The sequence below is a fragment of the Oculina patagonica genome, chromosome 13 (genome assembly GCF_052425735.1).
Source record: "Oculina patagonica isolate OP01 chromosome 13, crgOcupat, whole genome shotgun sequence".
Lineage (NCBI taxonomy): Eukaryota > Metazoa > Cnidaria > Anthozoa > Scleractinia > Oculinidae > Oculina > Oculina patagonica.
The window spans coordinates 18,691,078-18,703,594 of NC_135770.1; the positions used below are offsets into that span (position 1 = coordinate 18,691,078).

General features: G+C 37.8%; 1 protein-coding gene across 1 annotated transcript; it reads right to left on the reverse strand.

The window, feature by feature from the left end:
- Nucleotides 1-174: 174 nt before the first annotated feature.
- On the reverse strand, nt 175-11,164 carry LOC144634554 (uncharacterized). The gene is made up of 15 exons (XM_078493551.1): nt 10,917-11,164; nt 9,964-10,097; nt 9,393-9,488; nt 8,627-8,701; nt 8,471-8,548; nt 7,933-7,993; nt 7,654-7,766; nt 7,111-7,229; nt 5,316-5,426; nt 4,854-4,933; nt 3,648-4,517; nt 2,379-2,496; nt 2,064-2,161; nt 1,254-1,457; nt 175-314 (listed from the first exon to the last, which is right to left on the reverse strand). Exons 1-15 carry the CDS (start codon nt 11,152-11,154, stop codon nt 205-207), a joined length of 2,505 nt encoding a protein of 834 aa, XP_078349677.1. The 5' UTR covers nt 11,155-11,164; the 3' UTR covers nt 175-204.
- Between the last annotated feature and the right edge of the window lie 1,353 nt (nt 11,165-12,517).

Genomic DNA, 12,517 nt, shown 5'->3' on the forward strand with positions numbered 1-12,517 from the left:
TTACTCACCATCCAAATTCAAAGTTTTACAAGCTAAGATAATTTACACAATATGTACAAACAGAAAGAGTTGCTTTATTCAGTAATTATTGAATGTTAAATTACAATAGAAAAACCATTTTTGAAAAACACTAAAATTGACGGTCCTGTGCTTTCATGTGATACTCACAAGACTTGTCCAGTTAAAGCTAAACACTATGTCTAGTCAAATTGTTGCTAAATTGTCCAGTTGATTCAGAGCGCTATGATAACGGATAATAAATTGCTCCAAGGAAAATTTTGACTCCTCAAGAAATGTCCTACTTATATGAAGCTCTAAAAGAAAAGAAATAATAATAAAAATCAAATAAAAATAACGAAAAGCTAAAAATATGATGTAAGAATTGTTACAGTTAAGAAAATAAAATACATGTTGCATCTGTAAAGAGAGGAAACAAACGTTTCCCGCGAGCAATTGCATTGACACAGGCATTAAAATAAAAGGAAAAAAAAGGAAGAAAAGGGCGGTAGGGCGTTATGGGGGGAGGGCGGGCGGGCGGGCGGAAGGGGAGGTGGAAAGGAAGGCACGAAGGATGGAGGGAGGAATAGAGGGCAGGAGAGAAGACGGGAAGAAAGGTGGAAAGGAAGGCGGGGGGATGGGGGGATGGAGGGAGGGAGGGAAGGACGGAGGGAGAAAGGGAGGGATGGGTAAATGAATTAATGCCACGCAAACCCCGTTTTAATGAAAATCAGGAGATTGTAACCTATTTTATTTATGTTCTTCTATTTTACTTATTTTATTTTTATTTTTTAATATATATTTCACTTGTTTCTCGAAGAAACTAGCTTGTCTTAGCTATATTAAATTCGAGGATAAATAAAGTTTTATGTTATGTTATGTTATGTAACCGTTTCTTACGTTTTCCATCCTTGTCATCGTTGGGTTCCTGACATTTGACAGTATTTATGTTCTTCAAAATCAAACCATCATTTTTAGACAGTTTTAAACCTTCTTGATGTCATGCTACAAATGGACGATAGTGCCACAGGCTCATAAGATAGAGCTGTCATTGACCAAGCGTGAGATCCAGATGTAGAAATATTGACCGAATAATTTTGTTGTTGTTGTTCATTAGCGGGATGAGAGGAAGTTGAGGTCTACTAATAAATAAAACAAATTGACACGAAACAAAAAGGCCGCGAGGGGCGGAAGGGAAGGCAGAAAATAACAAAATGCGCCATCATGTATTATGTTTTATGTACTATCGTTAGTACCTGGGACTACAACAATCCATTTCTCAAGAGACGACCCTTTGTATTCTTGGCTAAGCTTCGTGTCACCATCCTCAGAATATTGGCTTTGTTTGAAGATGATCAGGTGACCGACAGACCCGCATAAGTGACTTGCGCAGCTGTGACTCACTAGGCCTGGGTAACACACTAGTAAACGTTTCACAGACACCCTGGAACCACCGTCATCTGAAATTATAAAACAACAAATCTCACAGTGACATGTAGATAATTGTTATACAAACACACTGAGATCTGAACGTTTCCTCTGCGAACTCAGCACCGAGTTGTGCATTTACGATACAGTTGAAGTGGTGCAAATAAAATGATGAGTACCTTTACAGGGACTATGTCACGGGGACTTCGCAGTTTTTTGGTCCAAACTGTTCTGAAAAAAGTGGCATATAGGAACATTTACCTATGAAAAACATTGTCTTTGAACATTTAACGGAAGGTATCAGTAACCTTTATTTGGGGATAGAAATTAAACTTCGGCTATAAATATCGATTTTTTTAAAGGCGCGTGGATACAACTTGAACACGTTGGCTTACACTTCCATCCGAGCCATCCGCAGCCAATGCGCTTTTAAATATTTTAAGTGCTCTAAAATAGCACTTGTTAATAAAAATGGACCATTATGTTAAGGTTTCCTACGACACAAATTTGGGCTGTTTTAAAAATCTCTTGAAATCCGTGACATAGTCCCTTTAACTAAAGGTTTTTGTGCTTAGCTGTTGCGATAAAGAACATTCATGTCATTGGTGGTTGAGGCAGAGCCTTATTTTCAGACTTACTTGGCTGAAAGACAATATGCATAACTTCTCCTCCACCAGTCTTGTCCAGCTTAAGGATGCTACACTGAGGCTCAAATGGATTTCCTGACATGATGCACCTTGGTATAAAAGTACAACATAACAGTTAAAGATGTAGAATACAGTAAAGACATTAGCTAGAGACACCAAAGGAAAGTTTAAATATCGGTTAAATGAATAGCAACATATATTTCGCGCGAAAATATGCACTAATATTTGTCCACGGACATTATCTGTTCTGAGAAGCGAACAGTTTTCTAAAAGCGAGGTTATTTAGTGTGTAAACCCAAATATTACCTTTCGAAGTCACTCTTTGTGCCACAAACAAGGTCGTTTGAACAGTACAACATTGTCATGCTCTGCAAACACCAAATCTTGAGTCCGCCTTCATTCGTCAGAAGCACAAGGTATTTATCTAAAAAAGTTCAAATTATGATAGCTAAGTAACTACAAAAAAGTAACACTGACTACAACTCATGCAGTGCTGGGAATGCATGAAAATTAGGATAAGAAGAGATAACATACAATTCCATATTTCGATCAACACTGCCGTGGGTCGTTTCGAAACGTTTTTCTCTCGCTCTTGGGGGCGGGGAGAAAACGAGGTTGGGCTCTTCGCTATACTCCTATGTTTGCTTCGCCATTAAACACTTTGGCCCTGTTTATACGTCGAATTTAATTCAGACGAATTTAATTCAAATTAAATTAAATGTCGACGTTAATTGCCGCCTGATTTAGACGTCGAATTTAATTCAACCGAATTTAATCTCGCCCGAGTCTTCAGCACTTCTGACCATTGGCGGGGATAATTCCCGCCAAAATTAACGGGAGACCGCGAAATTTTTCGGAGCGCGCAGATTTAACAAAAACAACATGGCCAGAAAGACAGCGGAGAAGGCAGCTGCGACGTCGAATGTTGAAATTCCCGTTTCGCCTGAATGTAGGCTTGCAATTTGTCTGTTCAGGCTAGGTAGAGGTGACTACTTATACACTATTTCTGAATTTTTTGGACTTGGTGTGGTCATCTTTGTAGGATTCGTCCCGAGAAGTCCCAGGAGCACACTGCAAACAGTGACCAACACTTTTGTTTGCCTTCCATCCCACCGTTTCATTTTCTTCAGCAAACCGAACACACACACTTCTCCCACAAGCTATGTATGAATATGTTGTGGTCCTGTTGCAATTTATGCAAGCGGACGGCAAGGTTTTCCTCCACAACGATATATATACGTGCGAAAAACGCGAGAAGACGCCTATAGATGCGCATGCGACATGAACGAAACTTTCCTCGAATCTACCACGGGCTCAATGGAGATACATTATGATAATGTATGCATTTAATTCGATGCGTCTGTTGTGCGACGTCTAAAGTGAAGACGCGCTATCTATATTTTATCCGTCCTACCAAGACGGATACAACGTCTAGGACGAATTTAATTAACCAGACGAAACTAATTCGATTTTTACGTCGCACAATCGTCGAATTTAATTGCTAAATGGTCCTTGAATTAATTTCGTCCCAATTAAATTCGAATGATTGTGAAAAACGTATAAACAGGGCCTTACCTTGTGTGATACAGCAGTTGTCGACCGCACAGGGAAACAGCAAACTTTTCCATTCTTTCTTTTCGTGGTTATACACATAAGCCATCAGAGGCAAGATGGCCACTATGACATAACTTGATGAGATTAACAGTTTGACAGTATTATTTGTTACCGGAGACAAACTTTCTGTACCAGACTTTTGAAGGAGTCTCGGATTAAGAAATGGCGCTTCTATAGACAAAACGTCATTTGAATACCTGGAAGTAACACTAGATTTTCCATTTGACTCCACGTCAAGTTCTTTTGTGGATGATCCTGAGGAATCAAGAAAACTCTCTGCACATCCGAGAGCATCCTTCTCTGAAACTGTTGGCACATTGCTTATTTGACCGATATTTCTCGAGATATCTTGTTCATGTGTATCTCCGTTTTTCTCGAGAAGCTGACCATTTGTTTTTAACCGAACGCTGCACAGATCCTTATTTTCAGAAACTTTTACTGATTTTATAACATTACGACTGGTATTTCCATGTCTGCAGTCAGCAAGTGATTTAACGCTATCTTCATCTTGCTTCAAAACATCTGCCCTCAAGAATTCATCTTGACTGCACTGTACACTCCTTGATTCCTGCTTAACTGCTTCACTGTCAATAATTGTTTCACGTACATTTGGTCCACATCGCTCCATTTTAGATGACGGATAACCTTCAGTGATTTCTGATACCCGTTTAGTTATCTTCTTTAGCAAGGCAAGGCTTTCTTGGGGAGTCCTTTTCCATTGCAAAGTAACTCCCCCTTGAACTGAACGTTCTACAAGCAAAGATCCCTCTAAGGATTCTTGAAAAAGAAGTCTTGTTTCTTGTTCATGAGAAGAGGTGGTCTTGACTGAGGCTGTTTAGTGGGTTGAAAACAAAATTCCCGTAATTAGATAAAAATCGAACGGTGTCAGTAGTGGGGTAAGTCTTCTAAGTTCTATTTTTTTGGTTCTTTTTCAGTGTCAGGCTCGACTGTCAAACATTTCTTGTAGTAATGTATTGATTTAAACCTTATTGAAAAAGGTACATCTATTACCTGACCCTATTGCAGCAGCAGCCACTTACGTATATGGTATATTTTTATAGAAGACAATTGACACTTCAAGTCCTTCTCGCAAGTTCACTGATAAAACTGTGCACTTTTAGCCGTGTGCACATGATAACATACTCCACATACAACAAATTCACTTACCAGGCTGGGTAATTGGCCACTTCACTGCAAAACACTGCTTTGATCTCAAGAAACAGAGGCTGTAGTCTCCTGACATTTGTCTATCACAAGAGACAGGACATTGGTAAAGCATCGTCAGCCATATTGTTAAAATTTGAATAATTGACTTACTGACATACAACGCCAGCGAAGTTTATAAATGTGCCAGGGAAATATAAAGTAAATAAATAAAGACTGGTTAGTTCACTGTGCCACAAGGCACACAAAAATGTGGCAAACCTATGAACATAACCGGAGAAGCATTTATAAGGACCTTAGTGAGATCAACATGACTTGCTGTAAAGCTAAAGAACGGTTCAAGATTGACAGAAATGAAAGGAAATACGATAAGAAGATAAGATGTTATTGATGATGATGATGATGATGATGATGATGATGATGATAACGATGACGATGAAAATGATGACAAGTGACCAAATATACCTGGAACTTGCTATTCCCTTCACAATACCATCAAGAGGAATTCCTGTAGTGACTGAAGTTTGAGTGTCAAACATCGACAAACAAGATATCTTGTCATCACACTGAGTTATCCTGAAAAGAGTATAAAACACTTCAAATAAACGTTTAACCTTTGCAGTCACATCTACTATTTTTTTCTACGTTTTTCTTATTGATTGCTTAAAGTGCATATGAAGCGAAATTTTTTTTGCACAATTTTATCCTTCAATATGTTAATAAAACAACTGCAAAGTTTTAACTCTTAAAAAATAAAATTTGGTCGTGATTTCGGCGCTGCAAAAAGCCTTATTTTCTGTTTAAAAATGTCCAGAAGACTGGGGCGAGTTTATGCGCTTGTGACGTATTGTTGTGGACAGCTTGATCACACTTTAGTCGCTCATAACAAGGTAACTAAGGGAATTTGTACAACTTAGACTATTTGGGGCACCAGCCACGCAATATCTTTCTCCTCTTCGCAGTTTACCTTAGTTTCCCTCTTTCCGCCATGTTGATTCCAAGAATCTTGTCCACAACAATACGTCATCAGCCCATTTTGACCGCGCGATTTGAAGGACAATTTTGAGGGCAAAATAGCGCAACTTTCAGGCCTTATAAAATTGCGAGTTTTTTCTTGATAAGGTTCAAACTTTGGGATAGTGTCTTAAACATACAGAACTTTCGAAATAAACAAAAGTTGATTTCGCTTCATATGCACTTTAAAGCATTTCTTTTAGTCAGATCTCTTTTCATTTAGAGTGTCAGATGGAAAACCAATCTCAGGCACCAACGGCTTGTTGACTGGCATTTCCCTGCGCTTAGCGCTGGTTTCATTGTATGTCACTTATTAACAAGTATTTGTGTTGAATTCTCCTTGGTTGATTGTCGCATGTCCTTTCACTTTTGTTGTAATTGGACATGGTAACTGTTCTGGTTTTGTTTTACGACACTTATAGTTGAAAAACTGCTGCAAATTATTTATGGTCACTGGTATATCATGACAGTATCTGCACCGGTTGGCTTATAAAAACAATCTCACCCACTGATGACATTGTGGGGAGGGGGCATCAGATGAAAAACTCTTTTACTTTTGGGGATATAATTATAAATGGCTTAATAGCTTAGGCGTAAGTTAACGTCTTAAATATTTGCTTACCGTATTTTCTCGATTAAACGCCAGGGCCCGAATAAACGCCGGGTCGAAGGTAAAGTGGTAAGTAAGCCTTTCAGGTATTTATTCAAAGCGTAATATGCTTTAGGTATGATGGCAACATACATTTATGTCACAAATAATTATTAAAAACCCTTGTCTAATAAACATTTTGCTCGAATAAACTGCACCATTCAAATAAACGCCGGATCTATGGTGCCTAGTTTGAAATAAACACCGGGGGCGTTTAATTGAGAAAATACGGTACTCTTTTTTATACACAAGAAACTAGCAGTATTTAGTAGAGTTCAACTAGTATACTTCTAATACAAATGCTTTAATCTGATTGGTCATACAAGCTATCGCACTCTATAAGTGTGCAGTGGCTTGAGGTTATCTTCAAAATGGTGGCGATTTTTCGATTTTTCGTTTCTCCAAAGTTTCGGAAGAAGATTTGGATAATTCAATTCCAGAGAAGACCGTGAAGAACATTCATGCATGGTTACATGCGTTTTTAATGTCAGTATCGTTGAATGAACTGCAAATGGCTTTTGTTTATTGACTGGAATTACCGTGCACTTTTGCTATTTTTAGCTTTTAACTCGTTTTTTTTTTTTTAAATTTACTTGCCTCACAAATCTGTTATCTGGAGACCAGCTTATGAGGGAACCAGGTAGATCACCAGACACTCTATCAATGCTTGTACCATGGTGAAATTCTTTCCACGTCAACCTTTCATTCTGAACTGTCTAAAACATAGACACACACTGACCGTTTCATGAGGTTATAGATAATTATATGCAAATATTAAGGGTTTTTTTAAAAGAGAGTAGTCATACTCCTTATCAATGCCTTCGCAGTCACTGTAGTTGGTAGTTTGTTAAAATAAAATAATTATATAAAAAAAAAATTGCAATCGGCATTGTGTCTGTCCCAGTCTTTTGACTATTAATTTTGTCATAAATGTAACAATAGTTTTTGAAGAATAGGCTAATTAAGTAAAGCAATAGATGTATAGTGACAGGCAGATTACTTGGTTCGAGAAATCAGGAATAAAATTGCAGTGTTTGAGTTTGTGAAGCCAATTCTTTTGTAGCTAGGAGATGCCAACTAAGATTTTTTCTTTAAGGAGATCGATTCAGTCACCTTACAGGGGCTTATCATAAAGAATACCTTTCTGTACACATGCCAGGACCCCTCCCAGCCTGCCACAGCCACCATGCTGCTGTCTGGTGAAAATTCCATGCTGGTGATGCGAACAGTTTTAAGGTGAACATACCAAAACTCTGCAGATATGCAAAACAAATATTATTTGAGTTGTGAGCCATACAAAAAGACATGAATGCCAGGGGCTTTTGAGACAAATGAACCACAAGAGAATTTAATCAATTTTTTTTTTTGCCAGAAAAGGGAATCCTGTCTGGCTGTCTGTTATTAACTTCAATTTATTACCTTTTTGGTCAGTGTCCAAGCTTGAGACAGTCCAGATACCAAAATGGCCATCAAGGGCAGCCTACAAGCAAATAAACAAATATTCATAAATTAATTAAGTCTGACTTAAAAAAAGTACTTAATATTAATTCCACAAATTATGTACAAAAAAATGTACAATTGCAAATATATTTTTTAATAGGCTACTAGATAATTCTCTTAAAAATGTTATTTTGTTTATTAATTAAATAAATTACATGTCCCATTTGATTTAGCTTTTTCTGCTTATCAATTTTCTCACTTAAGGTGGATTTCCACTGACGCGTAATAATTTACGTGTAAGTTTACGTGCATGAAAAAAATTAGAGACAATGTATGAACGACTTACATGTACACGTTTACGCAAGTCGTTCATACTGTACATTGTCTCTAAATTTTTTCGCACACATAAAAGATTACGCGAGAGTGGAAATCCGGCATAAGTGTACTACATGTAGTTAATAGCTTAATATGCCCTCCACTGATTTTTGTTTTTTTATGTCAAATAAAACTGTCATACCACAGCCAAGTACTGTTTATCAGGAGAAAATTCCACCAATGCAATGGCAAGATCTGAATGGAGTGACGAGGAACAACCCTAATGTAACAATGAGAGACTGTTTTAGTATGGATTCAAATAGTCTAAACTGCTTTTGTGTACATACATTATTATTACCATTTTAAAGCTGTCTGCTAACTCCATTTGATACAGTTCCACTCCATTTGGACCAGCAACAGCTAAACTATACACCTGCAAAACCAAAAACAAAATTTACACAAGTTGCCAATTAAAGTATATTTTGTTCTTATTTCTACAGGTTTCTAAAGCAATGACTAGCTACTGTACACAGCATTAGACTACTCTAGACCGATAACCTAGCCTGAGTAATTAGTGTTAAATTGAATATAAGTGTGATGCTAACTTTTCCCGTTTGCAGATAGTATGACTGTACACTATTGACACAAGTACAAGGGTGGTGGGTCTTAGGCCTGGGAAAAATGTTTGGTAAATTTGCAAATTAAGTTATGAGCAAATAGTGATAATTTTAGGAACATGAAAAAGAAAAACACTATTTTATCAGACATATCTTTATTAGCTCAAAAACCGAGTACTACATGTATGTAACATGACCATAGAGGATGTCTCGAGGGCCACATTTTGGCCCTAAGGGAATCAGACTTTAATCACAAGGGTGGCCTGGGCTAAGGTAAATTCTAGTAGATGCTGGAATTTACCAACCTGCATTATAAGTATTTGTTTATTTCTTCTTCAATATTTCCTGGATTTTTTATATTAAGTACCCCAGGCCAGAAGTAACCCAAAAAAGTTACCAGTGGTGATTATACGTGTGTACAATATTTAAGTTGCCAAATTTCACAGCCTATCAGTCACCCTACAAGAAAATTGAGTCATGTCCAATTTGCGTTTAATGTTAACTTACCTTCTGGACGGATGAACAGTCACTCAAGATCAGGGAGATGTCTTTTGGCATGTGATACAAGGGGATGGTATAGAGGCTGGAAAATCCTTGACAGACCTGATATACATATACAGGACAGGACAGTTATACTGTCAGTACATGCACCAACAATAAATAATAAAATGCCTCAAGGATCAACTTAAAAAAAAGGTGTAACTAACTGCATGTGCTATGAAAAGCTCAAGCTACTAAGAAATGCAAAATGTCTGCACTAAAGGAGACTACCTAGTTACTGGATGTACATGGAGATAAATTAAGGTAAGCATGCATGTTTGTAAAGTCAGTGCGTTGAGTCAAGTCATGGCCCATACCACTGGAGCTTATCCCGGTTTCAGTAGCATTAAGCAACTAGGATTACTTCTCCATCCCCTTGGAGGGATGCTAGTCCATCGCTGAGAACATATGATGACATGCAATTTACATGATGCTGACAGATTTGCCAACCCAGTGCCATGATTGAAGACACTAATTTAAGTCTATTTAGGCACTATTATCACATGGAATGCTTACTTTAGAAAGATGAAATGCTTACTTTAGAAAGATAGATCTTGCATCCAGCCACAGCAAAAATTTGATCATCACTAGACCAGGCATGTCCCTCAAGTAGTTCACCTTTGCTGTATGCGAGTCTTTTAACTAAGACAACCTTAAAGCTATCACCAATCTCTAGGATATCATAAAAAATAAAAAAAATTGAAAATAAAATAGATAAATACACAAAAACAAACAAACAAACAAATAAAAAATTATAATAATGATGAGGATGACGACGACATTGGGCAATATATTCACATAGTAGGCTCTTTATCTGCCTGCTAACCTAATTAACTGTGCAATGATAAATAAAGAGCATTAATGCTTGTGATTTCCCCACAAAATGTCACACCATATGTTTCATTTTGTGCCTATACATTCCCTAGCCTGCGAATGCAGACGTATTTCAAGCTGTCACTTTTCTCCACTGAAAAGTAAAGACAGCCACAAATAGTGTCTGCTTTTGCAGGCTACACATTCCCCTCCCTCCACAAGTGGCAAGGTTAAATGATGAACTGATGTTTGGACATGCCCCATAGGGAAAAAAAGCTGTTTTTTCTTCTTTTTGTTTACTTAATTTTCTTTATTTGAAAATATGAACTCACAAAACTTTATTAAGATGACCCCTACTCCGCCCCAATGACCGGGCCGGGGAAGGAAACATAATAGGCGATATGACTCCTCACTCCCTCTTCCACCTAATAGCGCAGACGAATTCGAACGCCGTCCCACGTGAACGAAACGAACTAGTGAGTGTACATCAATACGTTATGCCTTCTATCTTTCAAATGAAAACGCTATACTGTACAAACCTTTACTCATTATAAGACGTTTAATCAAATCATAGCATCGACAATCGAGTTGAACTCTTCTTCATTCAAAGTCTGCAGGCCATCAAGTTTCATAATTTTATCCAGAAGTGAGAACTGAAGTCGAAAACGCGTAGCTTACCTGTCAACTCACAAATACAGACGACTCCAAAGTCACACAAGACGCTGAATAATCTTCCGCTACTTGAAAATTTAATGCAATTCTGTAATGACGGACTGGCCGGCTCCAATATTCCATCAAAACCTACACTCACAATGTCTCCCGCCATTTTGAAAATCCCGCTCTGAGAAAACTGGGCACTAATAGATTTTTTGAGCGGTAGGGTGGGGGGAACGGTAGCTGGGTCTTGTCTGTGCATTTTTTTTTTCCATTTTTGGAACGAGCTTTCTTCTCCTTCTTTTCATAAGAACTTTCATTCTCTTTGGATACTTGTACAGTATTTTTAACAGTCATTGACTGAGAAAACCAGGCAATTTTACAAAAAACCGAAAGATGGGGGTCGGCCAATTTGCTTCATACTAACACCATAAATAGGTTAGGTGGACTATGAATAAATATACTAAACTTGGCTCCTCAATCGTTTTTGTATAGGAGATACGAGGTCCACTATTTATCACCCCATCAGGGCCTAGATTTACCAGTAAATTTGACCCAAATTTGAAAACCACTATAAACTACAAAATTAAACGAACGGAATTTTTATTTTCTGTGTGGCATAAACAACATAGAACTACTTGTAAAAATCCAGAAATGTACGAAATAAGCACAGGTAAGTCTACACCGTCCACGTTTTAAACACCTACTTTTACATTTTCGAATGAGCAAGATTTTGCCCATTTTCGAGTTCCCGTAGAACACACAACTATAACTGCAGAAATCATGGATACCACAGATAAGTGCTCTTACCTTTCCTCTATCATAAACAGCAATAATTTTTTGGGCCAGAACAGCAAGATTAGAGCACCTCAATTAGTTCATGTAGGCGATATCTCTCAACGACAGACGAAGCAACCAATGTTTTTTAACCACTCCTCGAGTCCACTGAGTTTTCCGAGGTAAAAAATGAATGACTGAATTCCTCCGTATATCTCAACCCGTCGATATTCGTAAAAGGAAGAAAACGTGAAAAACACGAAAATCAGAGCGACTGACAACTCGCAGGGGCCGAATCCAGCCTCAGGAGGTAGGTGGGTGACATTTTATGTAATACCTCAACAAGCGCACAGCATACAAAAATTATTTTATTTTTACGTACTTCCCGAAGCTTAACAACAGTGCATACCCAATAACCCCGCGACAAGAAGACAAAAGCTTATTACCGTAATTCCGCCCTAGATGCTTCATGTAGTTAACTGCTCCACAAAATAAACGCCAACTGAGCGATCGTTTCGTAGACTGCAGTAGAGTAAGAATGCATAAGTAAGGGCAACGACAATTATGCTACGTTTTACCGGCGCAAAAAAATAAAACTTGACTGACGAAGCAAATACACAGTCAAACGTGCTCAGACAAAAGAATCATATCGATATATATCCCAAAAGGTTGGGACAGTCCGAGAAATTAAAATAGTAGTTTGTTTAAATGTTTTCCACCCAGCTCATCTGTTATGAGTAAATCGCATAAAAATAAAGTATGCAAGAAAAGTACCCCCCCCCCCCAAAAAAAAAAAAAAAAAAAAAAATCATCACTTTAATTTGCTTTGACTGCTGATCTTATGTATA